The 26630-nt window shown below is 44.9% G+C and overlaps 2 protein-coding genes across 2 annotated transcripts; one reads left to right on the top strand and one right to left on the bottom strand.

Moving 5' to 3' along the window:
* Nucleotides 1-5382: 5382 nt before the first annotated feature.
* On the bottom strand, nucleotides 5383-5817 carry T265_11377 (hypothetical protein; the record flags this gene model as incomplete). The annotated part of the gene is made up of 1 exon (XM_009178016.1): nucleotides 5383-5817. One exon carries the CDS (start codon nucleotides 5815-5817, stop codon nucleotides 5383-5385), a length of 435 nt encoding a protein of 144 aa, XP_009176280.1.
* Nucleotides 5818-6088: 271 nt separating this feature from the next.
* Nucleotides 6089-18339, top strand: T265_11376 (hypothetical protein; the record flags this gene model as incomplete). The annotated part of the gene is made up of 6 exons (XM_009178015.1): nucleotides 6089-6540; nucleotides 7829-8179; nucleotides 8952-9124; nucleotides 9209-9436; nucleotides 11072-11333; nucleotides 17660-18339. 6 exons carry the CDS (start codon nucleotides 6133-6135, stop codon nucleotides 18014-18016), a joined length of 1779 nt encoding a protein of 592 aa, XP_009176279.1.
* Nucleotides 18340-26630: the final 8291 nt, after the last annotated feature.

Here is a 26630-nt window from a genome sequence, read left to right as displayed (position 1 = left end):
AGCTGGAGATATCAGATTGCTGGAATTAAGGTGATCTAGGATGGCTCGCTTCAGAATGCGTTCCATCACCTTGCACGGCACGCTAGTGAGGCTTATAGGCCTATAGCTGCCAGGCGATAGTCGGTCACCAGTTTTGTATATTGGCGTGACAATCGCTTCCTTCCAAGCAGGGGGAAGGCGGCCTTCGTCAAGCGACTGACGAAACACCAAGTGTAAATGGTTTGCCAGTGTGGAGGACGTTTCTTTCAGGATCCTCGGATGGACCTCGTCGTTATCTGCAGCGAAAGCCTTCTCCATCTACTTAGCAACCCATCAGTGTTCTGTGTCGTTCTTCAAGCTCTTTATTTGTAGTAACGGTATTTTCCTCGGCTTAGTTCCCTGTCTGTGCCTCCCAAGCTAGCGTTCACGTCAAAACAAACACCAAAGCTGCAAAAGGCCTATTAACGCCCAAAACGAAATCAGGAACAGTTGTACAGCGCTTCGTATATATAGCGTAAGCGGCTATAACTTTCTGGAATTTCTGACGCGTTCTGGAGCTCCATTGGCAACCGGCATTTGGCCAATACTGGGTCATGATTGGCTGTTGGGTCCAGATTGTTGACCAATCAGATCTCGTCTTGATGCCGGACCGGCAAGCGTACCGAATTTTGGGCCAACCTCGAGCGGGCTAGGCTTCTCGGCCGTAGCAGCGCCTAAAGACGTGCGGTATAGTGGGATGCGCGTGGATTCCTGCCTAACATTATTATTTTGTGTTTGAGGGATCTGCGTCTTCCATCAGTCACTGGTTGTTGGTATACCCTTTAGATGTGAGATGGCTCAGTAGTTAACGCGCGAATTTACTGACCAGAATGCCCATGATTCGAACCCGACCTCTGCCTCTTAACTTTCCCTGTCTAAGCATGGGCAACCCGGCAGTATCCCAGTCCTTGTGCTTCCTTCTTGTGGCATGACAGTTGGACACCGAAAGGGTGCTTCAACTGAACTATACCCTTTCTCGCGGCACTAAGACATGGTTTCTGTGATATCCGGCGTTCATTTAGCTGAGTCGGATGGCTTGGACAATCACCTTCAAAAACTTCTTCAGCTCGCTTTTCTTCAAGCTCCATACCATTCTTGACCTCCGTATAACTGCATTTCTAGTAGCTTTCCAGCGGGGTCAGCTCGGTACTGAAACTTGTCGAAGTTAATGAATGGAACTACCGACATGCGTAATGCTGCTGGAAAGCGGAGCAGTAGCCGGGCCCGCACAATGACGCAGTCAGAGTCATACTGCGTACACCAGCAGCAACGACGATTTTTAATTGATGCTCTCCATCGGTAACTTATAGTCATATTGTCCAACTGATTCCATGTCTGTCTTGCGGTTATTGTCCTTCAAACAACTCGATTTAAGCGTTTATGTTGAAATTTTGTGCTGGCCATGGACAGACAATGATTTGCACACAACTCAAGCAGTCGCTCCCTGTTATCCATACCCTGAGCATCGAATCCAAATCTACCAGCCACTTTCGCTGCCTCCTTACTTATTCGTCCGATTTGGGCATTCATACCACTCGCCAGGATTATTATACCCATTTTTCTTACTGGTCGAACTAATCTCCAAACAATTCCGTCGGAGAGTATAAAAGCCGTTAATCTGTAACACCCTTCCGGTGCCTACCTGCCAAAGGAATCAGGAGGGCTGGGATAGTGCCCGGTTGCTCAAGCCTGGACTGGAGAAGTCGAGAGGCAGAGGTCGGGTTCGAACCACGGACCTTTCGGCTCTAACCACTTGAGCCATCTCGCTGCTACAACAGAGAAACACCGCTTGCCGCATTGGTCTGGATTGATTTTGTACTATATAACCACACAGAACAAAGACGATGGCTTACTGTGATTCAATCCGGCAAATCGTTTCCTGTCTTGAGGGTGAGTGCACGTCACAAACAGGCTGGAACTGATTTGTGTATCTCGGTGGCCCATTGAGCTATACTGGGGGTGTTCGTGCAACACTCACAGAGTCCCTCATTCCAGGCTGGTCAATCGTTAGAGCTCTGACTAGCAGTCTCCTGGTCCTGTATGTTGGGAGTTGGAACACGCGTGGCAACGTGTTCAGTAAAAATGGTAATCTACCTGCATTTCCAGCTCAACACCCTTGCCTTGGGAGTAGGCTTTTGAGCCAAAGGCTTTGACCGAGGATCCTACTCGTCCTCCTGTCTAGGTATGGGCGCGCATTGGCAGTATCCCATCCCACGTACAGCCGTGCATAGCACATATATGAACTCATGCCACGTCGGCCATCGCGTGGTGTTGTCAGTCGGGTCGCCTTACTTGCTGCATACAGCAGGGTGGGCAAGCGGAAGCATGTTACTACTGATGCCTCCATTCCCACACGTTTACGTTCCTCCTTTTCACCCTGCCCCACCCAAATTTGAATGATCTCTCGGCAGGTCTCAGCACTAGGACGGACCCTGCATCACACTCAGCTGCAATTGCTATACGCTCGTCTTCAATAATAACCCCAAGCACTTTCACGGATTTCACGGATTGATACACAGGATCGAGGCTTTTGCCCATGTCTGTTTTCAAACTCTGAAAGCCTGTCTACTTAGCCGGCTCTAATGTTCGCACACTGAAGCAATCGTCACAACAGGTGGCTCTTGCTCGCACGTTGGATCCCCTCTGCATTGATGTATGTTGTCTGTCAGGAACGAGGATGTAGGACGCAAGTACTGTGATCGAACCGATTGTCCTCTGGCTCTATTCCAGGTTCTGGTCGCGCACTTTGGCGATTCAGAGGCTGGTACAGCTGGATATACTAGGATAGGTATTGTATTGAGCGAATGAGCTGAAGCGTCTCTGCTTGATTATACACCCGTTGATAGTCGTCTCTGCACGGTTCGTTTGACAGCATCTGTGAGAGAATCTCGAGAATGTGAGATCCATCGCACCAAGTTTATGGTGCATGCTTACGCCCCAATCGACTGTAGCTCTGAATCTGTCAAGAACAGTCTCTATGACGCTCTAGGTGCCCTTCTAGAGTAGGCCAAAAAAACTCAGGTATCGTTGTGGTTATTGGTGACATGAATGCCCGGGTAGGTAGGCTAAGCACTGCTGAGGCATGCTTGGGAGGTCGTCTTGGATAGAACACGATACACGCGGATAGTGGGGATCGCTTACTTCAGATTTGTACCTATCACAGATTGTTCCTTTGCAGTACGAGTTTCCCGAACAGCGGAAGTCACTTGACAACGTGGTGCCCACCAGCTATAAACCCAAGTAGACCATATCACCGTTAGTTGTCGTTGGCGAGGGTCGATCACCGCTTGCCGCTCCCTCTGGAACACCAGCGTGGACTCCGACCACGCACTTGTACGCTCCTGCTTTTCTTTGCACTTCGCAGGTCGACGCAAAGCGCGCACGCCTTGCTCAGCATTCGACAAGCCAGTGAACATAGAAATCAAATGAAACCATCAGAACCAACTCGTCGAGCGCTTGTCAGACGGTCCTTGCTGGTCACTGGCCAAAGATAGCCAAAGCGCTACCCAAAGCCGGAACGTCTACGTGCTGCACAGCCCAGCCAACCTCATCCAAGCAGAGGCATGTCTTTCTATAGAGGAGAATATCGGTAGCTCAGGTAGCGTAGATGGTCGTTGGCTTGTTCGCTGAGCTGGGCAATTTGGTTGCAAACGTTTCATCACCAATCGAGGTGACATCATCAGTGCGTAGTTGTGCGTAGCGGTGGGTTGGTGGTTGGCACAACCAAATTGCCCAGCTCAGCGAACAAGCCAACGACCAGAGGCATGTCTGTGTCAGACCATACACTGATGCGTTCAACGCTTAAGCTCCGTCTCAGCTCGCGACCTAAAATATTATTTGTGAAACGTTTTGAAGTGATTTCTCTGAAATCACTGAGCGACTGGAACCATCTGTCTATCCTAGGGATGTGGAATCACCAGATGTCGCACATTCACCAGTATTGACCCCTTTTCGTTATGAAGCGACTATACCTTACCGTTGTTTGATGGTTTGCGCACCTCAGCGACCCATTGAGCTATACTGGAGGGTGTGCCCGTGACACCGGGTCCCTTCGGTTAGGCTTTTGAATAAAAGACTTTGTTCGTCCCCTTATCTAGGTGTGAACACTTTGACAGTATCTCAGTCCACGTACAACCATAATACTTACGTCTAACAGTAAACTCATACCACATCGGCCGTCGCGTGGTACTATCGCCTTACTTGCAGGGCGGGTAAGTGAAAACAAGCTACTGCTGACACCTCTCTTCTTTCTCTTTCACATACGTTTGTTCTCTCTTTCTCCACCCGATTAGTAACTCTCCCCCTGTAGGCCCAGCACTTAGGACTGATGACTGCGTTCATCTAGTATAGGTTTTGCATGTAACATCTGGTCGTCAAATGCTGCCAACATCATCAGGTGTCTCGAAATCAATCTTCAAGCCTCGACACCTAATCTGTCTAGTCGTCTTCAATGTCCGCACTCTGAAGCAAGCAGGACAACATGCTGCTCTTGCTTTCACACTTGACTCGCTTGGCATTGCTGTGTGCTATTTATCGGAAACAATAATCCAGGATGCAAGCACATTGGCTGAACTAACCGCCTCATCACTCTCCACTCGCTTCCGGCTGCGCACCCCTGGTGATCCAGAGGCTGCTGCGGCGGGATGTACAGGGGTCGGTATCGTCTTAAGTCACTGACCGGATACCTCTCGGAAGTCGCCTCTGTGCGGTTCATCTGGTGACGTCTGCGAAGGAGCCTCACAATTGGAGAGTGTATCGTCTGTTTGTCGGGTATGCCGGCGTCCCAACTGACAGTGGCTCCGACACCATCAAAGAATGATTCTACGACCCTGAATTCCTTGTTACGGCGAGCTATAAACTTAAATATTGTGGTTGTTGCAAGAGATATGAATGCACAGGTTGACAGACTTAGCATCTCTGAGACTCAGTTTGGAGAGTTTGGGAGTGATTTAATGAGCCTTCTTCTTCACTTGTCGTTTCTCTGAACGTCGCTTTCCTCTGGCCGGTCGATAGTATTTTGATCGTAACGGAAAATTAGGGCAGACAGCATAGAACACCACTAGCAGAATTTCTTTCACACTTCGCCATGCTTCATCCACTTGCTCGTCTGGCGGTGAGGGATGTCCCTTCTAGATTCTTGTCCCTTATATAGGCTTTAAATGCCCTCTCGCGTGGGTGCGTACGTCTACTCCTCCCATAAATTCACTACATCCAGTGGTGTTACACAAGGATGTCATTTGTCGTCGTTCCTCCTCAACTTGTTAACTTGAAAGTGTAATGTGTGTTCTGTTTTATGGTAGTGCTCGTCAGCTTTTACAAAGATGCCCCATAGCCTGATAGTCACAGAAAGATAAGGATTTTTTTCTAATCCTGTTCGTTATATCGGGTTCGGCTTTGCATAATCAGCTTTATGCCATGCAAATGGCTGTAGAGACGAACTCGGCAGGGAAGCATTCTGGGGTGTTTCCATCTCTCGCACAGCATCTCAGGATATACTCCATCGAACACACTGATTTCAGGCGTTTCACAGCTGTGCCTGGCGTGCTCGTTGGTCGACGGGACGCGCGGTCTTTGGCAAGGTTCAGAGTTGTTATGGTAATAACCTTTTCTCTCCGGGATACGTCGTCTTTTTTGGCCTCCAGGCGTTTTGTATGCTGCAGCCTTTCTGACCATCTGTTTATCTTCCCATTCGCTATCTTGTTCATGGGCCGTCATTTGGAGACAATTTTGTGCCATTTCAACTGCTCCATTTTCGGGGACTTTGTTTTTTGGGCAGGTTTTGTCTGGACCCGATTCCATTCAGTCAGTGGATCCCGAAACTAATTGCGGCATTTTGCCGCGGGGTCTTGTTGATTTCAAGGATCGTTCGAGGACAGCAACTCACTGAGATCGTCGAGAACACAGTATGGAGAAACATTTGACGGATCGAAAACATCTTCGCTATTCTTATTATTTTGCGTTTGTTTCTGTATCACACAGGTTTCATTGGGTCCTAATACTTTTGTAACAAACATCTGTCGTTTCTCGGGATACATGACCCGTCGTTAATTGCTAATCTTACTACTTTCAGCTCCTGTCCGGGGTCGGCTGATCTACAACTAATCAGAGTCCAATATGGCGGGGGTTGTTTTGGAAACCCTGAACATCCGCAAACTAATTGCCTTCGGCGCTGTAATGTTTATCATTCAAACGTTATTCTTCCTCATTGGTGGCCTGGTTTCGCCTTCACCAAATAGCTCTGAACAAATTTTGATGTCTCGATGTGTGGACCTTTCGAAAGATCTATCCAAGTGGCTTTATGTGAGGCATTTTGATCTGAATTCTTCTGGCACTAATTGTGCCGAAATTTTGCCTGATGGAGATTTGGATGAGGTAGCTCCTCCAAATCTGGATGGAAATCAGCTGGTTTTTGTCGCCCAGTTCCCGCATCCACGCGATGGCTATAAACTACGAATGACCCGTTGGTTTCAGCAAATTATTGGAGTGCTCATGTTGGACATAAAACACAAATTTGGCACTCAGGTTGGTGTTGTTACTTTTGAGCAACAAACAGCTCTCACGCCAGTTACATACAACTGTGGTTCTTATCTAAGCGCTCCTTTACCCTTATTTCCTCCAACACGCCGTTTGTGTCCTCTTGTGGGGGACGCATATTTTGTTATATTAGTGGTTCTGGTTTTCAGTGCTAATGATCCAGCATGCTCGATTCTCCCTTAGAACGGTCTTGCTTTTTCAAAATTTATCTGCTAAGTGGGTGGTTTCCTGTATTGTGATTGTAATCCGTTCAAATATGGTCGTTTACCTATGAGCGCTGTTACCAATTTTCTGTTGAAGTCAATTTGGGGGAATGCTTTCAATCCCAGTTGCGTGTAAGGAGTTGTGTTGAGAGAGAAAAAACGTGTTTTAAATTAGCCATTTCGGATATTCTGAACGCTTATGGGCAAATAATTGGGCTGCTCGAGTCAGTCTGTCGGCTCTTGGTCCACACGTAGAATTTCACTTTGTTTCCCAGAATACACTGTATGACTTAGAATGATTAGTTCTTCCAAATTGTCCTATGACACGGATGAAAGGATCCTCCTCACTTGTGTCCGCATTACACAGGATAGTCAATAGTTCGTTTTTTTATTTCCCCAAGAACCTATTCGGATATGAATACACGTTCGTTTGTGTGTGGTATCCAAAACAGTGCTGTTTCATCCGCAGTGTAAGTGTAAGAATGGACACAACCTCTCGCTACCTCTGGTATGTAATGAAACTTCCAATTATCGACCGCAGTTCCAGTTACTTCGGTAAATTCTACATACCTCTCTAAGAAACCTGCCTATCCAGTCAGATGGTTTGGCTGGAGACGGATTTTAAACTCGAATCCTCTCATTTTTGGATTTCATCTGTTAGTATATACGCGTCCAGCGGTTACCTGTTCTCCTCACATTATCATGGCTCCTCTATTTCTAATGCATCTATCTCATACACTGCCGTTGACACAGACTTATTTGCACCAGTAGGTTGCATCGTCATTGACACAGGAGTTACAGCTTTATTAGGGCAACAAAGTTTTGGCAACTTATCCTAGTTAGGCTACAGTCGATCATTAGGATAGGTCATTTGCCAAAGCCAGTAAGGCGCTGTACTGTCCAATTTATCTCGGTTGATTGTGTTTATGACCTAATTTATTCATGTTACTTTTCAAAAGTGACATCTTCAGCCCGAGATCCTGTTGTCCTGCTTCATCCTGACTTATTCTTCTCAACCTTCCAAAGTAAATGGTGCATCATTTGCTTCTTTTTTTCGTTTGTATTCCCCACAGACACTCGAAGATAATGCGAGAATTACGTTCGACTTGCGACTTGGCTATCGCAGTCACAAAGATACGAAAGGGGCTTGGCAGGAATTAGCTCGTTCACTGGAAACACGACCGCTTAAATGTGTGATTGATCCAGAGGCCAAAAAGAAAGCGAATCACTCACATGCTCTGGATGACGCTTATTACTATGAGTGTGAAATACTGCCGCTATTCACTCTCGCTAGTTGTCACTACGACGAGTATTTACTCAACCTCCGGATTCCAACAGATGTTAATAGCTCCCTGGCTCGTAGTGGGGCGATGCTTCAGGACGTTTGGATGGTGGAGATCCACCAAAATGGTGGGTTTACCAAGGTATGTTGTTCCGCATTCACAATGGTCCGGAGAAGGTTTCTCTTAGATTGGTCCTTTGTCATGTGTAAGCGTATCAGTAAATTCGTAACGGAGAAAGGGTTCTTATACTTTGGGCAGGTTTGTCAATATGAATTGGAGGTGAGGGAAGTTACTTGCTTCCAGATCCCGCATTTACGGTTCCACGCTGTTTTCCTATCTGACTGAATCCAACTTCCGTTTTTTGTATTATTACCCACTTTCAACTCAGCTGATCTCTTAACATCTTCACTAACAATTTTTGGTGCACCAGGTGATAAGAGACAAGGCCAGGTCATACTTCCTGTTGTTCTTCCGGGAGAGCAGTCCATGTTTTTGAACAACTCTGTGTGCAGTATGTGTGTGCTTTAGTACATTTGCCATTCATCCGTGATCTCCCTCGATCTCCTTCGCCTGTCAGCTTTGGAAGCGTCTTGGTTGTCTCTCAGAGGCAATAGCATTACTGGATTGGGAATAATGCTTACTAGCGGCACCCTAAAAATATACACCACCACCTGGGTATACTCGTGTTTCTTTCATTCGTCCCTCTCTATAGCTGGTAAACCTAGCAGTATATCAGCCGGCCTATTTTCTAAGAATTGTATGTTAACCGTGTACCAGGGGACACTACGGATGCATTTTTTGCTTCTTATTCTATTATCCTTTTACCTTTGATTCGGTCATCTCATATTTTACTTCGGACGCAATTCATGATGATTTTACTGCACCACACTGACATTGTTTCAATTTACTTCAGATATGGTTCGCCATGAAGTCCTTCGTCTTTCCGTTCAGTTTGTTGGCACTGTACTTTTTTGTCTCTCGCGTCCGTGAGCTTCAGCGTCCGATGACAGTACTGGAGAAAACGATCACAGTTCTGGGCTCTGGTCTCATCTTTCTTAATTGCCCCGTTGAATGGTTCTCATTGATGTAAGTTTTTTCCCTAGACTGAACTGATTCGTCTGTAAATCCCCTACTTGCCATGCTCCTCTGCATTATCACCCTTTTTTTTAGATGGAATGCTCCGTTTTGGATTGTCCTGAGTGACGTCCGACAAGGATTTTTCTTCGCCGTTCTGGTTTGCTTCTGGTTAGTTTTCACGGGAGAACATATGATGGATGGGATCCAGTCAGGGGGTCGCGTCTATTGGCCTCGACTGTTGCTAGTAGCCGGGTCGTGCACAGCGCTGGGCATATTTGAACTGGCTGAACGTGGTGTTCAAATTCGTAACCCCTTTTACAGGTAGGTTGTATTTCCTTTGCCGCCCGGTGTCCGTTTTCCAAGGGCGAGATCGCATACTTCACACTATTTGTATGTCATATTTACCGGTTGCTTTCAAGTTGCTCACAATATGTTTATGTTAGTGAAAAGATTTATGATATCCGGATTATCGGAATCGTTGTTCAAACATTGAAGAACTTCATCTTTTTATGAATCACAGTAACATCGTTGACTCTCCACCGTTTGGTGTCTCAGCCAGAATCAATAAGTATCCGTCGTTGATATCCCACCACCACCAATCCTGTCCACATAAAACTCAGTGTCGCTAAGCTAATCGGAAAGATATACTTCTCCAGATAGTAACTTTTAACTACTAAAATGCGTGAATGGAAATGGTTCTGCTATCAATGCAAAGTAGTGGGATACTCGACGACGAGCGGTTTGATGCTTACAGTGACTGATATCCCCAATGCCATGGGCTTTGTTTCTCTGATATAGATTGACGACTAAAGCTTTTTGCATTGCTTTGTGGATAATTTCATCCTCAAATTTGGATTTTAGCTTCCCACATACTCAACACATTGAGATACCTGTTTCCTACTGTGGCGAGGTCACTTTACTTGCATCTAACCGGCAGGCTGTCCCCCAAAATGTAATCTAAGTTTACTCTCACTTTTTGTTGATATTATGGGAAATTTGGGGATTTTAATTGAGATTTCGTCTCGTAGGTGAAATCAGTCTGCTTAAAAGCCATGGGGCCCCGTGTAGCTGTTTCCTTCTTATCAGGAATCGTCAGCAGTGCGCATCTCACGAAAATCCAAAGTCTGGATTACCTTCACTTGCACGATGAAATCTCCATTAAAATTCCAAAATCTTTTCACGCTACCAACAATCCATAAGTGGCTCAGAGAAAGAATAAGTCCACTCGGTGAGTGGAACTTTCGTGTGGGAATTCTTTGCCCGGGGAGTCAGTCAACACCTGTGACTACGTGGTGTGGATCCCGTAATTGAAAGATGAGCGGCGCTATATCCTGTCTCATGGCCAAACCGTTAGGCATTCAAACAACTAACCGCAAGGTCGTGTGTTCGAGACTTACTGGAGTCTCGTGAGATGCGCACTGCTAATGATTCCCAACAAGGATGAAACAGCTATACAGTGGTTCTCGGCTTTTCAACATAGATTGACTTCTCATACAAGACGAAACCTCCATTAAATGTCCTGTTTTCATCTTTTCGTGTTTTCACAAAGGAACAGAGTAACTTATCTTATTTCCGTAGTTCAGTGTTTTGTTGAAATCTGACATACCGCTGTGGTTAACGTTAGTTGTCCACTGCAGCGCTGCCTAGCTTCCACTCTGCAGTCCGAATATTTGTGTGCGTCTGTTTCGCGGTCGCGTTGTTGTTTTCTGTTGTCTCACTGATTCAGATACGACCGTGTCTGATTCACACCGTCTTCGGCGAAACAGACGTTTTATTTTTCCGAACACAACCGTGTTGCTCGCTCTTTACATGTTTTGTTTTGTCGTCACCCCCTATTATATCTTGGTATCATGGATCAATAATATCCGCATCGGTCGATGCTAACATGCTTTCAGTTCGACTGGATCCCGTTAAACTAACACTGTTGTTGTCGTTTGTTCCTTCTGTGTGATGCAGCATTTGGTCGCACCCCGCCGCAGCCAAACTTGGTATTGCCAGTGTGGTCACTGGTGCCGTGTGCGCCTTCTGCTACTTGGCCTATCTGGCATTCGTGGTTGCCAGGGTACTGCTACAAATACTAAGCAAGCGCCGGCTATTGGTCGATCTACCGACTGAGCAACGTCACTATTACACAGGGGTTATCTATCGATTCAGTGCCTTGTTAGGCTACACCCTTGTGTGTGCAGCTCTCACAGTAGCTTTCTTCATATTTAGCCGAGTAAGTTTTGGTCGATGGGTTTGTCTGTTTCTGCGTTCCCATGGCACTGTGTTTTTTCTACATTTCATTCTCAGCACTTGGTAACGGACGGTTTTTTATGCCAGTTTTGAAACAGTTTCCTGTAGTCACCATTTTAGTGTGTAGTCGGCTTGTAGAACTGGAACAAGCCAACTGGATGTGGTGAATAAGTAGACCGGGCGAGGAACAACATGCCAGGCATGGTGCTATAAGAAAAACTACGTGAAGGTGGAGAAGCCCTGCTAATATTCCCGATTAATTCATTATTTACACATCTGGCTAGAATGTTATCTTTAGACCGGAGTGGAACGTAATCCACCATCTGGACAGACCGAGTTCGATCTCTCGCAAGTGCTTTCGTATTGTTCAACTGCCCAGGTTTTGATATCCTTTGTCGGAAATAAAGATCACTTGTGGCTTCATCACCAACAACTATGTATCCGTGAATAAAAATGAAACGAACAAATCTCAGGTGCAAAAAACTATCTGTATGTGTCAAGTTAGTACGGGAGTAAATTGTGCGCGCACTAACTACACCTTGAATTATGCTATATTCCTCAGGTTATCTACTTTTGTAGGTCACTAGTGGTCTTAGTATCTCATCAACTCGGCGTCGTAACTAATACCATGACTTGGTCAGTTTCGGTTGAGTTTCGAAGTTAAAAAGCTAAGAAGTCAAAAATGTGAATTACTTAAGCCTTGTAAGTAGTATGAGCGCCACAGGAGAGTGAATAAACCGATTTGAGAATTAAGGCCTCGATGGAAAAACGAGAGATCGTTCGAGGTCAGACTGAGATCTGTTCCCCCAGGTTCAGCGTTGTCCGTATGCTTATTTAGGTGACTTCTGTTGACGCTGTTTCTCCCCCTCACATAAGAGAATTCGTTTCATTATGTTTGCACTTGCATGGCCTCGAAAACCCGCTGCTCAATTCCTGCGTTTAACACAGTGCTTTCGTCTGCCCAAGTATTGGACAGTAAGCAGCAGGGGTGAAACCGACCATACACTCATAAATTCACCTACCTTGGGCTATAGTACGAATTATATTCTTGTTGCTCTTACCACTGATTCACGTCTGTATTTGGTATGCCATACAAAACACATTACATTACCATCGCCATTCCACACAAAAGTCCGAAGTTATGTCGTTTTATGGATATCCTCTTTATTTAACTTGAGTAGGATTGGTCTCATATTCACTTCGTTGTACTCTATTCTCTCTTTATAAGAAATTTCATTCGGGAGAACTCAGACTGTTTCTAGTTTTGAAGCACTGCATACTTAGAGGTGCGGCCAAAAACGAAGTTGGGATAAAAAGGCTATTAGAATTTTGTGTCGTAGACAGGATCACTGGATCAATGCACTATCAGCATTCCATGGAAACTGCGTTTTTCTCTATATCAGGCGGACCAATATAGATTTTATCCTTTAGTCTGAACGAATCATTCCCTTATTTGGGTTATTTTGCCTTCACTTCATTATTTAGTCTCGAACAGTATATCACACCCAACAGTGGATAGCAACCCATGCCTTCGAAATCTTTCGGTTAGTGTATCCTACGTCTCTCAGATGCACATCTTTGATCCTGTTAGCAAAAGAATAACCAGTTTGTTAGAGATGCCATTAGTAGAAGCGTCTTACTGTCATTTTATGGGTCAAACAAATGAGATGAAGTCCGCTAGTCTACAAACTGACCGCCACTGGCCGTGTACTAGCTAGTTTGGATGAATTTCGTTTTGCCTCACGAAAAATGTGATCTCGGATGAAGCTACACACCACCAATACACCAGTTGGTTCTTTATGCTTGCTGTTACGCTGTACGATTGTCGTTCGTTCAGCTGTTACACCCTTTCGGTGCCTAGCTGCCACACCACCCCAAGGAAGCACGAGGGCTGGGATACTGCCAGGTTGTCCCTACCTATATAAGGGAAGTCGAGAGGCGGAGGTCGGATTCTAACCACGGAGCTGTACTACTGAAGTGATTTCCAGCACCGAGAAACGAACAAAAAAATCAGATTACGGAATCATTCCTTTCAAGGTGTTTCTTTAGTGCAGGATTCTTACGAAGAGGGAACACTGTATTCATAACGCAAAAAATTGAAATTGCTGAAAATGCTATCGTTCCACAGATGTTGCCAAGGTAGCGTTTTCCATTAAGGGAGGAGTACTGTACTAAAGTTCCCCAGTGTAAAACTTTGTGCCAGCTTTATGGCCCATTAGTTTGAGTCATTATTTGCTTTGCTTCACAGGCCCATTTTGACTTGTTGTATGAACTGTTTTGTGCACTAACTTCACAAATAATTGGAGCGGTAATCCTCATCCAGCAACCGTTTTTTCTTCCTGTTACATCAACTCAAACCATCGAGGAGCTTCTCTAGATTCCTTTCTAGCGCGATTTTTTTCGCTTATTACTAATGAGGAGTTTTACACCATCATACGAGTGCGCAAGTCAAGATCATTGCCCAACTGTGACTCGGCCTGTTTCATTTGCATACAATAGCCGAATAGTTGTTGTTTTTTGTTGCGGAATTCGCATTCACTTCACACTTCAGTGCTTCTCCTCTTCGGAGTGGACTCACCAGGAGATGTACAGGACAATTCCGATGGAAGTGACGTGAATACACAGCTGACGAGACTGTCCAAGTTGCCTTGGCCGCCTGTTCTTCTTATTATTATTACTATTAATACGGTCATCATCATTCGAATGGCGCTTGTGAGCTCTGATTGCCTAGTTGGGCACAAGTACCAAATGGCTGGTTGTCATTGGAAATATCGGTGTGAAGCCTAGTCAAACGTGTCCTACGTACCATTTCCTCCACTGAGTATCCGGTGGCACCACTCCCACTCGACTTTCTGTCACGATGTAAATTCGGATGGGATGAGATGGTTATCGCAGTATCTGGTGGCACTTTTCTAACAAGTTGTTCCGCAATGTAACATATCTATCGAAATCAAATTTGAGTTGCTGTCAACTCCTGACACGAAGGTGATCAGTAGCACTTGGCTCAGAAGGGCGGAGTTTTCATTATCAAGCCTTTTTCTTTTTGCTGGTCGGTTCCTGGTGCAACGATGGTAGAAGCAATTTTCACACAGCTCCTTGTATAAACAATTAATATCCAACGAAATGAAGACAGGAGACGTGCTCAAGGTCACTTGTTGAGGTGCATGGTAACTCGAGATGATAACAAGTGGAAATACCGTTCTGAAGTCTAATGTTTCAGAAAGAGGAGGATACAAAGATATCAGTTTAACAATAAGGAAGAGAAGTTTATTAGGGAAGGATTTGAGAACACGGACAGATGGTAGGATAGCTCAGTGGTTAAGGTTCGAACTTCATGATCGGAAGGTCTGTGCTTCGAACCCAACCTCTGCATATCGACTGCTCCTGCCTGGCAGTATCTCAGCCCTCACGCCTACCTCGGGTGACACGGCGGATATTCATCGACAGGGTGTTACACCTTAACGTTTTTTTGTGATTTGGTAGGACTGAAGACTTATAGACAGGATATTGTGAGTGGCGGAAGAAATACAATAGTCGCATCTCGAAGGAGTTGTGAGAGACACATAACATATAAAGCCGAAAAATAAGGAAATCCCAGTCTATACGTGACAACAGTAATTAAAAAATGGGGTCAAGATGGCCCAGGTGGTTAGAGCGCGAATTTAATGACTGGAAAGTCCGTGGTTCGAACCCGACCTCTGCTTCTCGACTTCCCCTGTGTAGGCTTGAGCGACATGGCAGTATCCCAGCCCTCGTGCCTCCTTCGGGTGGCATTGGAGCTAGGCACCGAAAGGATGTTGCAGCTGGATAGTTTATTTTTTTACTTTAGTACTTAAAATCAGGGCTTATTTGGGCTTTGAAATACTTTCGGGATGGGAGTCGATTGTCAGTATTCTTGGAAGCTCGAGGAATTGTACATAAAGACTAGGAGTTGTTAAAATCATAGTGGTTGTTGAAGGTTGAGGAACGTCATGGCAGCCCACGGATAGCTGCAAACCACATGAGACACGGTGGACAGAGTGACCTAGGAGGTTTATAAATGGCTGGAATATATGGACTGTCCGCCACAAGTTTTGCAAGGCTGGTGCTCAGAATGCCGGTAGTTTTGCCAGTCGTCGCAAATCTGAAGAGAAACAGACTGGTTGGAGAACAGGTAAACGGGATATGGTGAAATACACAAACCAGGAGACAAAGGCACGCAAACGTAAACATGTATCGAACAGATAGAGAGTCGCGGCTCAGAGCATGTTGGACAACTTGATAACAACGTCCAAGTCTTGGACGCCTTGCGAGTCAGACCCACTTGACTAAGTTTCTGGACGTCTGTATCGGGAGAGATGGAAGTGTTGATTAATTTGCACGATTAGGCTTTCAAGCAACCACGTAATCCTCCCTCTACTGGGAACTAAATTGGTCAGACAGTGCTATGTGATCGACAACGTTGTACTTGATTCCGGACGGCTGCCTCCTGAGACAGAACTAGTCGGCTCTAGAAAGATTTCAGATAGACGCTGCCCAGTCCCGGCGACCGGCTTCCAGATCTACACCATTCTCTTTCATTGACGGACTCCGTAGACCACATGAAGACATGGCTGTCAGGTTTTCAATTTTCCTCCAAGGCAACAATACCATCTTTGATATGGTGTAGGGTCCAGTGTTTTCTGGTGATCTCAGAATGTTTCCTGAGCAATGTGCTCAAACTGTGGCCGGTACCGTCGTTAAAGTTGAGGTGGACGTGGTAGAATCTTATCATTGGACACTTGGTGGCGAGGTCTCGCCACACGTCGAGGATATTAGCAGTCACCTGCGCACTGACGATGTCTCCTCGACTGGGGACGAAACGTTTGCAAGCCAATTGCCAAGCTCGGCGAACAGATCAACTGCGATCTGATCAACCACCACCATGTCATGTTATATATGGAGTGCTGTTAGCTCAAAATTTAGGAACTCGGAGGCTTAGTTGAAGCATAGATGGACATGATATGAGCGTCTAGACGGGAAAGTCATAGTTTCCGGATAGACTGTGTAGCATACGCGAAGAATGTTCTGCTGTGAACTGTTGTTTTGATCTTGCGTATCAGACACCTGTAACTATAGCATGTGGATGTGTTGATCAAATCCGCAGAATTTCAAACTTCTCAACTATCTGACATTCAGTCTGCTGGACCACGAATTGTCGATAATCTGTACAGCGCAATGGCAAACCACACTGGAAGCAAATTAGAGACTGTCATCTCTTGATCATTTAGTTTCACCTGCTTTGGCGGTTTGAACTGGTCAACAGTGTTCCCTGTTATTGGACTTCTGTCTCCTCATATGCTATCCCACATCCTTGTTCCGTAGTGTCTGCTGGAGTCGTCGTATGACGGGTATTAAAAAATATGTTTCTCATACCAGGCGGTGTTAAGAGCATACACAAAATTTTCCCTGGTATAGTCAAAGAATCTTGCGTTTAAACGAAGCGCGTGATAAAGTCGTCCATTGGTTTATCAAGCTCCTATCCGTTCCTGATAGCCGTAGGCGGACTGTGGAGACATTCAATGGAAAACCAATAAACGGTTGAGTGCAACCAGTGCATTATCAACAGTCATGCATCGTGCGAATCCGACGCATTTATCTTTTGTCCCCCATCTGCCAATTTATGACAGAAATTTCGGTTTGATTGTATCCGAAAGCCGCGATTTCGAATCGAACGCAGTCGGCAAGTCTTCTGCGCTGAAATGTTGGTGAAGTTGAAGGTCGAGATTCATTGGTGAGCTAAAAGTTCGCACGATGTTGCACGTTAAACATGTAGAAATTTCCCTTGACCACCAGTCGGCGTAGTTTACAGCGTAAGTTTCCGATGCTCAACTTGGTTAGGCTATTTGAACGGAAAACAACTTCGGCGCAGAAGAACGGGCTACGCAAAGGAATATTGGGTACAACGGACACTTGAAAGTTGCCTGTGTAGAGCAAAAATAAGGCGAAAGCTAAAGCCGATCTCTAAGGGAACTCTGTGTTGATCACTTAGGTATTTGTCCTGTACAGTAGTGTGAATTTCACCCTCTGCGTTGGTACATTTTTTTCGATTCATTGTCTTAGAATAAATCCAGTTTAGTATTCCGTCATCGACCTCAAGATTGGAAGCCCTTGTGTCTATACCCAGTTGATAGTGCTCACACACTGTTGTTGTAATCGGCGTTCTGTCAGACGTCCTTACCTACACTTTAATTTGAGTATCAGCTGAAAATTTTGAGTAACTTAAAATATCTGTTGTGTGTGTTGTAAAATCTATTTCCTAGATGACAGTCCGTGTGCTTTTTCTCACAGGTTACCGAAGACCAATGGAGCTGGGGCGAAAGGTCAATTGAATACAGCTCTGCTTTTATCACGGGTGTATACGGCATGTGGAATGTGTACGTTGTGGCTGTTCTTTGTCTCTATGCCCCGTCGCACAAGTTTAAAAGTGACTCCGGCAGAGAGCTTTATGATCGCCTTGTGAGTACAACTTCGGGAACGTTCGAAGTAGCGCAGCGCTCGCAGGAATCTTGTGGCCCTACAACAAGCCAAGCCGAAACAATCCAACTTTGTCCGTTGGACGAAACATCAAGTTCTCGTAAACCACGTCCGTCTTCAAAGACTGAATCCAAAGGTCTGACTTTCCTACGCAAGACAGCGTTGGAGTAGGCGTTCTTCCCGGTGCACTCAAACAGTGGTGTTTTCTTCCTCAATTAAGCATGCGCATTTCGTCGGAATTTTATTCATTGATCTCACTAACTACACCATTATTCGGCTTCATTTTTGCTTGTTTATAGACAAGTACAGCAGCATTTTATGCATGTGCATTTATACATTTTCTGCATGAATACCCCACACCTGTTCCACATAATTAACTTTATTGATTTGACTCCGGTTTTGCTGTATTCGTTCTTTACAATGAGAATAAGTGGTCAGTCATTTAAATGTTCCTTTTGTCACACTTCTGGTCAATAAACTTACATTGAGTCGAATGTTCTTCGGAACTTTGACGAAACTGGTCGGACAGCTTGTGGTTTACTATGAGGCGTTTCTATGCAGTGCTCCTGGAGGTTCCCCATACACACTGGCTTCATCTGATCCCTGGTGCGGTCGAGCAGGTGAATTGACCGTGACGCGCAGTCGTTTATGTTTGACAATACGCCACTCATTGGTGACTGGCTGAAAATTCGAGCAGTCCTGTGAGCCACTTGTTCTGTTAGTCATAAAGTAGGTGTGAGAGTTTCCTAACAGCAAACTACTTCACGTTTCGACTCGGTATGAATTCCTCATATACTCTGATGCTGATGCTAAAATGCTACCCTTCTAAATTTGCTTAGCTGAGGATAGCTCCGTTCCTGAATGAATTCGATGTAGATACAAAGACGAAATCAACCGCTTTTAGATTGGATCACGGAAGGATCCTTGATTAACACAGTCCATTCAGTTTGCTTCTTCATTCGTGTACGTATGAACGACAAGACTGAATGAATACTCAGAGTTTGTGGTCGATTCTCTGGAGATGCGGACTTCAAGGAAGTTGAATTTAGAGAATCGGTGTGCGCATCATGGACTCTGTCCTTCCTGGAATACGATAGAATCCTTAAAACTAAAACAAGCTTGAAAAAACATCTGTAGTCAAAACTCGTCCCCGTATCTTTATCTGTTTCGCTCCACAGTACAGTGCAATCCGATGTTAAATTCGAATGGTGTGATTTATTGCTAATCATCTTGACTTCGTGCTAGATTTCCTAATCCATGGTTTTCACTAGCTGAAGATTCAAAAACCTAATGCAACCACTGTTTCTTGCTATGTTTTCCAGAAGAGTGCGGAAAATCACATTTCTCTTGGTGATCCGAAACTGTCTTTGTGGATATTAGGTTTTTGTCGTTGAGCCTAGCTTGGATTCGTTTAGTCTTCCATATATTCGCTGGAATTATTGACCTAACCAATCAACGCCATAAATCATATTTCTGGCGACCAGCATTTCTGTCACCGTACAGAGAGTCGGTTAGGTAAACTGGTTGCGATAAATTCCGACGAATTTCCGCCACAATCATTCCTGACAGCAAATAGTCTGGGTCACCCTCATGGTAGCTTCACTTTGTGCTTGTCGCCTGTTGGCTTCCACAAAACTGCACACAATTCGCCAACCAAATTGGTCTTCTTCCGTCATACTGTCGCGCGCATTAGTTTACCTGATATCATATTCCCCTCAGAAGAGATTAATCCCCGGTGTCAAGTCCTCCACCTTAATTTCACCTCTTTGACGTCGTGATGTGGGAGCTGCTTATCGTTGAGTATCCATGCTCTACCTACTTTTTGTTGGACGACATCCATGTACTAGTGGGTCTAGGACACAATTATATGGTACTCCAAATTGAGGTAGAATCAATGCGAACCTTTTAACTGTCACTGTATGATCGAAGTGTACCTACACCGCAGTCTCTGATAAGATATTCAAAGTTTGCGTTAAAAAGTATACTATAGATCCCTATACCCAAGATATCATTTGATTCCCAACCATCTTTGATGCTGACTTTTACGATGATTTTCCAAGGTGACTTTCGCTCATTCGTCGGCATCCATTTTGGGGGCCAGTTTTATGAAGAGTCATTATAGAGTTGATTGGGTTTCCAATGCTACCAATGTGAGAGAATAATTAGCAGGGAACAACAGATGTCGGGAAAACGACACACGTCGAGCTAACTTGAGACTGTTTCGCAGGCACAACCAGCGTTTAGTGAAGACCATACAAACTCAATAAGCTTGGTACTAGATTCATGTTAGGAAGCAGACCTAATCTAATCTAACCTCACCGAGGACTTTCCTTAAAAATCACTTCTACTGGCTCTTATGATGAGTCATACTAGAGGAGAGTATAAAAGCACTATTCTTCGTTGTAGCATCCCTTCAGCGAGTAATTGCTTTGTCAGTTAGTTCCATGCCGCTCAGATGTTTCTACCCCCATTGTTTTCTTAGCGGTTTTCATCATCGATATCAGTTACTCATATACTCATGGGCGAATGCAAATGAGGTGCGCACATCCTCAACCAAGATCGTGTGTCAGCTAACTGGTGACCACTGGAGTTCTGGCAGAAATTAGATCGGGGATAAGCGTGAAAAGCATGGATCTGCTATAATCGCTTAAATGTTATCTGGGTCTCAGATCAAAAGCGCAGTCTGAAATCATTAACAGCTATTCAATTGCCAAGACTATCTCCATACAAGATAATGTCCGGACTATACCGGATTTCATTAATCATCAGCATTATGGCGAAGGTGAACCATCCTCTGGGGCGCTAATTCCATTGTCATCCAAGTAAATGCCCCGAACTAGGTGGAGATTGTGAACGCATTTCACAGGTCCGTGCAACCACATTCTTTTAACATTGGTGATATTTCTATCTATATAAAATGCTTGATACTTGTATGGTGTACCATTTTTCTAATCCCCCGAGAACTTTTAGCCATCGCTGAAAACCCTACTTGCTTCAAAGAATAGTTCTGGAAAAGTTGAGAACTTTCTCAAAACCCATTACAGACAGTTCGAAATGGCAGTTCAGTGAGCATTGAAGTTGGTGACAAAAAACGATGCTTCGTTTTCAAAAGAGGAGAATGTCGGTAGATCAGGTAGCGTAGATGGTCGTTGGCTTGTTCGCTGAGCTGGGCAATTTGGTTGCAAACGTTTCATCACCAATCGAGGTGACATCATCAGTGTGTAGCTGTGCGTAGCGGTGGGTTAGTGGTTGCGCCAACACGACATTAACACTAAAGTCAGCTTTCCCATCGGTCGTCTATTGAAGAATTGAAATCTGCATGGTTGTCGAATATTTGACAACTGTTTACCACTACTGCTATTTTCATGCGCACCCTCCACAGAATTCTGCTCAATTGACGATGATACTGTTAATTGTTAAAGTGCCGTTACGGAGTATTTTGCGCATATCCCACGCCTCATCGAACAAAACAAGGTATCGTGCACTAATCTTCAAGAAACGCTCGGACATTTTTAAAAATTACTTGTATGTATTATCATCTGTTTTCCTTACCAACGTCAGTTGTACCCAAAGGCTGCGTGGCGCATACCAATAGTCGCCTTACACCGGCGTATGAATTCACCGCGATCTGTTGTCTTCAATATTTTGATTTAATGTAGCAAGTGATGATGCAATGCTAGATAGTGAATGGATGTACCCTGACTCTCCTATTTCCGTACGTGTAGTAATTTTCTTTTGAAAATTCAACACACCTTAAAGCAGTTGAACAAGTTGACAAAATGATTTCGCAGGTTTTTGAAGCCATTAGTAACAATATAGATGGCTGTGAAAACAGTCGATGTTGTGCTCGATGGAACCGATCTGAAATCACAAAAAAATCACGGAAATTCACCTAGGGACTTGATTTAGGTAACAGGTGCGATGGATATTTTCTGCAGCATTGTGAAGGGAGGTTTGCTGCTTTCTCTTCTGCATGGAATTTATTTTTACGCTTGGTGCTGGCTTCGTTAATGCGTTAACTCATAACCACGTCAACGCATCCCTATTTCTCCGCGTCAGAAAATAGCAAGAGTAGGGCCATGTGGTAATCCGCGGCATGCATAAATCACGAAAACAGTTTGCCTACTCACAAGTAGCATGAAATAACGGCACAGCGTTGGTCATCGCCACTACTCCTGTTCGTAATGCTGCGCCAGGAATCAGTTTTTGTTGTCATCCTCATACACAGATGCGATAGATGTCAAAGGAATCTGAAAATTGGTGGACCATGTGGTCTGCCTTGATTCTAGCAGACAAATTATACTGTCTATCAGAATGAGGTTAACCAACTGGCAGTAAACTACAACAATGAAGTAGTGGAACCCCAGAATACTATTGAACACCCACACCTACAGAGATTCATGCGTATTATTAAGCCAGTGAGTGCTCTTGGCAGCTTTCATGTAGAAATGAAACCACAAGCAGCGTCAAAAGAATCCGGTCAAGCTTATTTTTGGCGGCTGGGTGACAGTGAATCGATTTTGCTGCAGTCATAAAAGCAAATCTCACGGACGCGTTCATAAGCAAAGAATTTAATGATTATATANTTTACAAAAACAGGCAGAGTAGCTGCTATGCATCGTTTCAGACTGGTGTGCAAAGGAATCCCTCTTCGTTTTGGCGAGCCCCTCGCCATTGGCCATTATGGCGATATCCACCTTCCCACCACACAAGCGGTGATCTGGCCACGCATCGCGCTACGGTAGTTGCGACCACTTCATCAGCTTTGTGGATTACGACTGGATGTCTGCCAAAAACACCTCCTCAAGAGATCACATACAGCGAACCCCCTTAAGGGCAATCCTACGTGTAAAATATGTTTCCATTAATAACTTCCTCGCTCCTCATAACAACTCTCCTCGCCTCCCGCATATTCCGTGGTGTTTTTAAAAAATACTTTTGAACTTTATAACTGCCTTTGTCACCACTAATTCTGTATCGTCAGCAATCAAGTGATACTGATGTATCATGTCCAGATCTACTTCGAATAAAGATTCCTCTAGAGTGGCATCATGAAAGGAAAGTGGCATTGTATTCTTGGGAAATTTGATTTCCTAATGCAGAACACTAATTCCCTAACTTTTACTAAAGACAGAGGTCACATTTCATCAATCCTCCCGGGTTCTTCCCCAAAATATCCTATTGAAATCAGCCAATAAATCCGGAACATCCTAAATTTTGGGGGTGGGCGAGGTGGGCAGGATGGTGCTTTGAAAGCTTGCGGGGATTCCGGTCCAATAGCGCGTCATGATGAGTGCAAAATTAGATGTGTTTCGCCCGTATATTTTTGGCATGACCGAGAGACAGGTAATAAGGAATTATATGTAAAATATCGACGCAATTTCGGACACTGGATGCATACATATTCGGGAGTGAAAAAACGTATTTTCAACCCTTATTATCAACTAACAGATAACAATTAGAACAGGGTGATCAGCCAGTCCCAGAACCCCAAATTTAAAGTATCTTCTAAGTGATCACTCAGGCCAGCTCACTTCCAAACTTAATTTGATACAACAAGGCATTGCATCTATTGTGTAGAAGTACGACTCCCAGTGCTGGGTTTTTGGTTAATATAGTCCACAGATGTTTTGCGTACGCAAAGTTAGATCTGGGTGCTGAGTGCTTATTAAAGAGTAATGGTGAAGCGGAATATTATCGTTGGTTACAGCCGCGTAAAACCAATTTCACCCGAATTGAAGGATTATCAGGAGTTAAATATGAATGAAATTTTCGCTGATTTTTATATGGTGCAATAAGGATATACGTTTTCAGCAAAGACTGCTTCGATGGGGTGGCTCTTTTGAACTGTCGTCCAGGAAACAAGGTGGGATATAAACCTTTTTGCTCCTGGAACCTGCCTCTGGAACCTCGGGAGTTGAAATGCTCCGGGAAGTTCTTTCACGGACAACATTGCTGTCCTTGGTTCAGCTCCTTAGAAAACGCAAACCATTTTAAATAACTTATATATGACATTCGCTTCACAAATGCAAAGGGTGAAGTGCTGCTACAAGACTGGGTGGGATCATACCCACACATCATGCTTGCAGACGAGCAAAAAGATGTGGATAATTTTTTCACGTGGACATCTGTGTAAGTTTCAGTAGGCTGGCTGGAGATGAGATTATTTCTCAACTCAGGAAAGCCAGGGCAGCTAACCTCTGACACCTACGGCGCTGACGTGACGTGAGTTTGCCTGTCAAGGGCAGAGTTTACACTGAGGCAGTGCGATCTATACTGCTTTGTTGATCCGAGACCTGGCCTCTACGCGCAGAGGCCATACTGAGGTTCCAATCGGAGACGAATATGTGCGCCTTTAGTCCAGCACCACTTATGTGTGTGTGTTGCGGAGACACCGAAGAAATTCAGCGTCAGGACGTAAGGTGGCTTATTTTCTTGGTAAGATGCCAGTTTAGGGAATCGCACAGAATCTTGGGGGCGCAAATCTTTGGACTTATGGAAGTAAGCCGGCTCAGAAGTTTGGATCGTGACCCCTTGGAGTGACTGTACTAAGCTGGAACGTCTGAGACAGAGTAGCCAGCTAACAGGTCACCGTGTTGGGTAGTTTTCCGGAATCCAGAAGTCACAATTTGGTTGCTAGGTGCCTGTTTCTCAACGCGACATCAGCTCCTAAACATTTACGAGAGAATTCTCCCTTCATCGCCTTGCCATGAATGCAATCAGTTTATCAGTTCGAATAGTCTCGTTGTCATACTGATCATTGATTTCGAAAAGAAAACGCTCGCCACACTGCAGTATTGAGTAAGAACAGCAGCGTTTTGCTGTTAGGCTTGATGGATAAGAAAACTAGGATCGCGGGGAAATCTAAAAATCTCATGAGTGGATTCGATTCGAGTCAGCTGGTCAACTACCACTAAACCACTGGACGCTTGAGCAAAGCGTGAGGTTGCGTGAGGTGTGCACGCAAACCCGTGTTGCCGGTATGTGCCCGTTGGAGCAAGACCGATGGGCACGCATGTGGAGGCCCGTCGCAAGCCAAGACTCGGCCCAAACATGACGGCAGCGCAGGGGCCAGTCGCATGACCACCAGCTTTCGTGCTCTATTCGTAGGTAGGGCATCCCCGGGTTTCAAATGTGGACTTCATTTGCAAGTGAAGTTGGGTTGGGCTGAGTAGCACGACACACCGGTATTATTCTCACTGCGGATCTTCAGCAGTGTGCATCTTAGGGGGTCTATACGTTGGTCCGAATGCAAAGCCCTCCAGCTAAAGTTTCGTGTTCGCTACCTTATTTATGGATGCTCTTTCTGCATGCAGGCAAAGTATAACGTCACTCGCACTTCAGACGGACCTGTTGGCTGACTATCTCAGTAACAAATTCCCGGAATAGAGCCCACAAAACCTTCTCTAGGTATGTTTTACCTCGGGAATCATTTGGTCTCAACAGACTACCGGGTTGAATACACGAGGCTCTCCGATCTTAGTCTGGCTAGGTAGCGCTCATATTTTCGACCGATTAGTGAACATCGCTTAAACGTGGCTAGTTTTAAAAGACGTGTGACATAATTGCCTTCATTACGATCATTTTCATGAAATTATGGTAGATTTAAAGTTCTTTTGAGAACATGGAGTATCCCTTAATCCACTTTTTCTCTCGGACTTACAACTAACGTCATCGAAGAAAACTGATCTAGTTCCCGGTACTCACAAGAGAGTTATGAATCTCATTCCCCAAGTCACCAGTTCAAGCATAAACCGCCTGCCACATTACATAATACCACACGTTAGTCAGACTTGTAAACACTGAATAACTTGGGAAATGACTTGAACCTGCATCCCATCCAGATAACATGGAAACGTCTCCCTGGGTGGACTTGTTCAATGTTCCCAGCTTCAGCACTACGCGCCCAACCACGACTTTTAGATCCCTCCCACAGCGAGGGGTGCCATGTTTGGGAAAGGCCTATCTTGATGTGGTTTAACGGTGTGTGTGCATGTGCCTACTTATGTAGGCATGCATGCGTGTTATACCGATCGCTTGTGGAACAACGGAATGCGCACACGCGTACGTGCCCACGCTCGTCGGCACACGGCAGTGCGTAAGGGCACAGCTAAGTGCCCTTCAAATGTTGGACGACTGTTCTGCGTGTGGTCGGTTGAAGCTACACCACCAGTGAGCGTGCAAGCAAAAATTCAGCCGCTTGACTTGCATTTGCCGCGTAACTGTGCTCTTGATGGGCTCTTCTTACACGCATATTGGACTGTAACTTCCTATTTGGTGTTCCTGTTTCCGAGCTTCGGGAGTTGGAAGCAACCGAATCCGCTCCATTCACGTGTTAAGTAAGTTGCACAAATATGGAGCTAATACATATCACAATATACCGGCTTATTTCATTTTAGTAGCAGCACATAGGTGAGTTACCTCGCATAACATTGGCTGAACAATCTGTAGATATACGAGAGAGAATTACAGACAATAATTGTTGTTTAACGCTTCGCAGTAGACATGCCTACTTAACATATTTTCTTGATATGGCCTTGCCCTTTGGTAAGCGCAAGAACATGTTTAACGTGCATTACTTTTTCCCTGTTTTAAAGTCATACTGTTGGTTAGGACACAGTTCTTCCCCATCGATAGCGTTACAAATTTTATATTTATTAGCTTGGTGGTCCCTATTCGTAAATGAAGGTGATTCATTTATTTGGATTCATCACTTGCTGTTAGGGGTTCTTTATACCTTAGAACCAGTCAAAAGTGCCCATGAGCGTATCTTACCGTGTGGTCA

Source organism: Opisthorchis viverrini (genome assembly GCF_000715545.1).
Source record: "Opisthorchis viverrini unplaced genomic scaffold opera_v5_493, whole genome shotgun sequence".
Lineage (NCBI taxonomy): Eukaryota > Metazoa > Platyhelminthes > Trematoda > Opisthorchiida > Opisthorchiidae > Opisthorchis > Opisthorchis viverrini.
This window is presented reverse-complemented; position numbering and strand designations above follow the sequence as displayed.